The sequence below is a fragment of the Triturus cristatus genome, chromosome 1_1 (assembly GCF_964204655.1).
Source record: "Triturus cristatus chromosome 1_1, aTriCri1.1, whole genome shotgun sequence".
Taxonomy (NCBI): Eukaryota; Metazoa; Chordata; class Amphibia; order Caudata; family Salamandridae; genus Triturus; species Triturus cristatus.
Window position 1 is genome coordinate 892504211 of NC_140579.1, and position 4195 is coordinate 892508405.

General features: G+C 42.2%; 1 protein-coding gene across 1 annotated transcript; it reads right to left on the bottom strand.

Annotated features, from left to right (window-relative positions):
• Window positions 1-735: 735 nt before the first annotated feature.
• Window positions 736-1044, bottom strand: ATP5ME (ATP synthase membrane subunit e). Its single transcript, XM_085599739.1, has one exon. The coding sequence runs from the start codon at window positions 1024-1026 to the stop codon at window positions 775-777; it is 252 nt and encodes an 83-aa protein (XP_085455865.1). The 5' UTR covers window positions 1027-1044; the 3' UTR covers window positions 736-774.
• Window positions 1045-4195: the final 3151 nt, after the last annotated feature.

Below are 4195 nucleotides of genomic sequence, written 5' to 3' on the forward strand. Positions count from 1 at the left end.
TGGCGGCCGGGCCGGGCGAGGGAGCCGGTAGTGGTTCGGCCCCATGATACCGAGGTGTCCGGGGGCAGGAGTCCCGTATGAGACGGAGTGCGGGTTGCTTCTGTGGGTAACACCGGGAGAGCCGGGGCTCGGGCCCTGTCATGCGGGGAGGGAGCAAGCCCTTTAGGTGGCCTGTCCAACACTGAGCAACCAGGTAGTATAGTTCAAAGCCTAGGGCGCCCAGCTCTCCTTCCTCGGGTGCCCTCTGCACTACCTCCAGTGCCACTTTATTCCACTCCCTCATCTCAAATTAATTCACGAAGTAGGTGGTTCAGATCAGAAAACCATTGCGGGCAGATCACCACTGGTAGGTTTGTGAAATAATACAGCAATCTCGGCAATATAATCATTTTCGATAGTGCTATACGCAGTGCGGTGCTATATATCTGTGACCGCCAAAACTGTATAGATGACTTTAGGGACCTAACAACCGGGCTCAGGTTGCCCTCTCGTAAGTCTTCTGCAGTATGGAATATTTGGATTCCCAGATATTTTTTTATAATTTTTTTTTATATCTTGTTGTTTTATTGCATCAAATATCAATTCCAATAACATTAAGAGCAAACATCTTAAATGACAGTAGACCCCCTTTTCAAAACCAAATTTTCAATGTTCATTTAAGGTCGTTGAAATGCTGTCAATTCACAAATAATTCAGATTTATTAATTCAGCTATAAACTGATGGATGACTAGACACTGCAAATAAACCATATTGCAAATAAATATGTTAACCATTCAGAAGCGCCACAGATGAAAAGATGAGGTAGCATTTGATTTCAATATGGTGTCTTCATTGGCAGCTGCAATTTCTTTTGCATTTCGCTCTGCCTCCTCATGCTTTGCTTTCTCCTCCGCTTCTATTCTTTTTTCCTCTGCTGCAATAGGATGAAGATAATCATATCTTGTTTTTCCATAGATCATCCCAACCAGCAATGCAGAGTACCTGGCAAACTTGATCAGAGGAGAAACAAGCACCGGTGGAACCATCTTGCTTCCAGAGCCAACGCCAATCAGATTCCCAGATATTTGAAGGAGCAGGGAGTCTATGTCAGGCTTCTTGGGATTTTCCCAGGTTGCCTAATGCCCTCCTGGAGAGGGAAGGTTCAGATCCCTTGCAGAGGAGACTCCATGAGTTATTTGCGATCTCCATCTTTCAGCCCCGATTGATTCGGGTTCCCTGAGGTTCTTTTGAGATAAGGGTTTTGTTTCCCTTTACTGTCGGATCCTTGATTGACCTGGACCGAAGTATCACTATTCTCTTCGAGAGCAATCGAGCCTATCGCCCCGCTTTGATAGAAGGCAGTAGTCTGTACAGACATAAGTCTGCGGTGCTGTGCCACTGGGTTTGCAGGGGACTTGTGTCGAGGAGACCCACGGTCATAGCGGCAGCCACGTGGCAGGGTGAAGCCCGCCGCTCTGGCAGACTCGTTGGTCTTCACAGTTATACAAGTGAACCACGTCCAGAGCCCTGGCTTATTTATTCATACTCCTACATTGCAGTGGCGTACGTTGGACCAGCCCACTGCGCTTCCACTTCCAGGGAAGGACAACACAGCTACATGTCCGAGATCTTCCTCATTGCCTGAGGTAACATGGTTGCGTCTATTGTGCACAACACTACAAGCACCAGCAGTTTATGTAGAGAGAGGTTTATGATCTGTATAGTGAGGTCTGTCCAGCACATCACCACTACACTTGGTATTGTGTGCATTATTATTATTGATGGATGAGTTGCGTCCTTCACACATTTTTGCTTGCCAGATCTGCCAACATTCAAGTATTGTGTGGCTGAGGGACCATGCCGGTTTTGGAAGGTCCACTGTCCTGTTCTGCACTGCCTCAGTGGTATTAGGGAGGAGGGTGGTCCAGGGGGACGTCCTGAGGCTGGTGGCAGTGAGTGTTGTGGCCTTCATAGGTGTTTGAGCTGCGTGATTAGTAACTCTATGACACATGTTGCACTTTAGATGTGATTCTGGGCTGCGATCCCTTTCACATTGTAGGTAGTCATCCTGGTTTACACCAGTAAAATGCAGATGTTAGATACCTACTGCAAACGTGGCTTATTCCCTGTTTTTGGATGGCACCCCAGATTTGGCTGCTCGTTGAACATATCGGGAACTGGTGCTTTTGTGTTAATTTTTGCACAGGGACGTCTACTCTGTATATTATAACCGTTAGTTGTTGTTCTCATTTGTGACAATTTTATTTGGGTGGAAGCTATTGCTGGAAAACTGGGGATATTGGCTGTTTTCACTGGGTTGACAATGAAGTGATAATTTAAAATCACTGGAAAAACTATAGGTTTAAAGAAGAAAATAATTAGAAATTAGCATTTAAAAAACCTTTGAAATTCACTGACAAAGCCATAGGTTTCAGGGATGTTATAGTTACAAATTAGCATTCAAAAAACCTTTGAAATTCACTGAAAAAACCATAGGTTTCAGGTACGTTATAGTTACAAATTAGCATTTAAAAAACCTTTGAAATTCACTGAAAAAACCATAGGTTTCAGAGACGTTATAGTTAGTTGGACATTTCACTCATTCAAAACCATAGAAATTCCATTGTTATAGTAAGTTCAGCTAACTTTAACTCATGCACCCGCAATGCACTGCTGATGACGTCACATATTACATCATTCATGACATGGCCAGTGACATCACTGATGACATCACTGATGACATCTCTAATGACATCACTGATGACATCACTGATGACATCATCCATGTGACAATCTGATGCACTTCATCACACCCTAATATAACCTTTGATACACCCCCTGTAAAATACAGACTACCATTTTCAAAACCATCGACACACCAATACCAGTTACTACAAACCCACTCACTAATTCCTAGGTCTACAGACACATGCACTCATTCATCCATACAACCATTCATACATGTAGTCACTGATCAATACAACACTATCATATGCACTCATACACCTATCCAGACACTCACACACCACCACTCATCCAAGTCAGTCATGCCCTTATCCTAGTCAGTCATGCAAAGAATCAATCACAGTTCCATTTACTCACCTACACAGTTATACACACACCACCTCATTTATTCATACAGATACTAACGCATACTTACTCTCATATATAATCACTAATGCAAGTATACACTCATTCATACAACCACTCCCACAATCACTGACTATCACATATAGTCATTTATATACTCCAACTCTCACATACACTGCCTTTTACTTTTGTACTTACTTGGACATCTACCACTGAGACATCCAGTCACTCACCAACACATCCATACACACACTCACTCACCCATAGAACTGTTTCCACATGCACTCTTAAAGTCATACACCCAGTTAATCAACCACTCACACATCTATGCACAGAGTCACACACCCCCACACACCCCCACCCAACCACACACACACACTCAGTCTCCCATACAATTACTCAGGCAACTAATCAATAACCCATATAGACACCCGTGAAGCTACTGACCAACTACAGCAGGTTATACAACAACAGACAGACTGATACAGACATTCATACAGTTGAGTCACTAACCCATGTATTCAGTAAGACACATTTAATCACTCACTTAACAGTGAGTCACACACCTACTAAATCCTACATACAGACACTTATACATCCACTCATTCTTCAATACAGCTTGGTATTTATATAATACATATTTACATTTTAAAGAAAAACACATTCACTGGATGATGTCATCAGTGATGTCATCAGTGATGTCATGTGAGATGTCATCAGTGATGTCACTGATCATGTCATGAATGATGTAATATGTGACGTCATCAGCAATGCATTGAAGGGGCATGAGTTATAGTTAGCTGAACTAACTATAACGGTGGAATTTCTATGGTTTTGTATGAGTGAAATGTCCAACTAACTATAACGTCCCTGAAACCTATGGTTTTTTCGGTGAATTTCAAAAGTTTTTTAAACGCTAATTAGTAACTATAACGTCCCTGAAACCTATGTTTTGTTCAGTGAATTTCAAAGGTTTTTTTAAATGCTAATTTGTAACTATAACGTCCCTGAAATCTATGTTTTTTTTCAGTTAATATATATATATTCCAATTGGGGGATTGCCCTTAAGCTGAAGACGCACTCCACAGCAGTAAATTTTATCACAAATCATTTATTTCCTTTTAG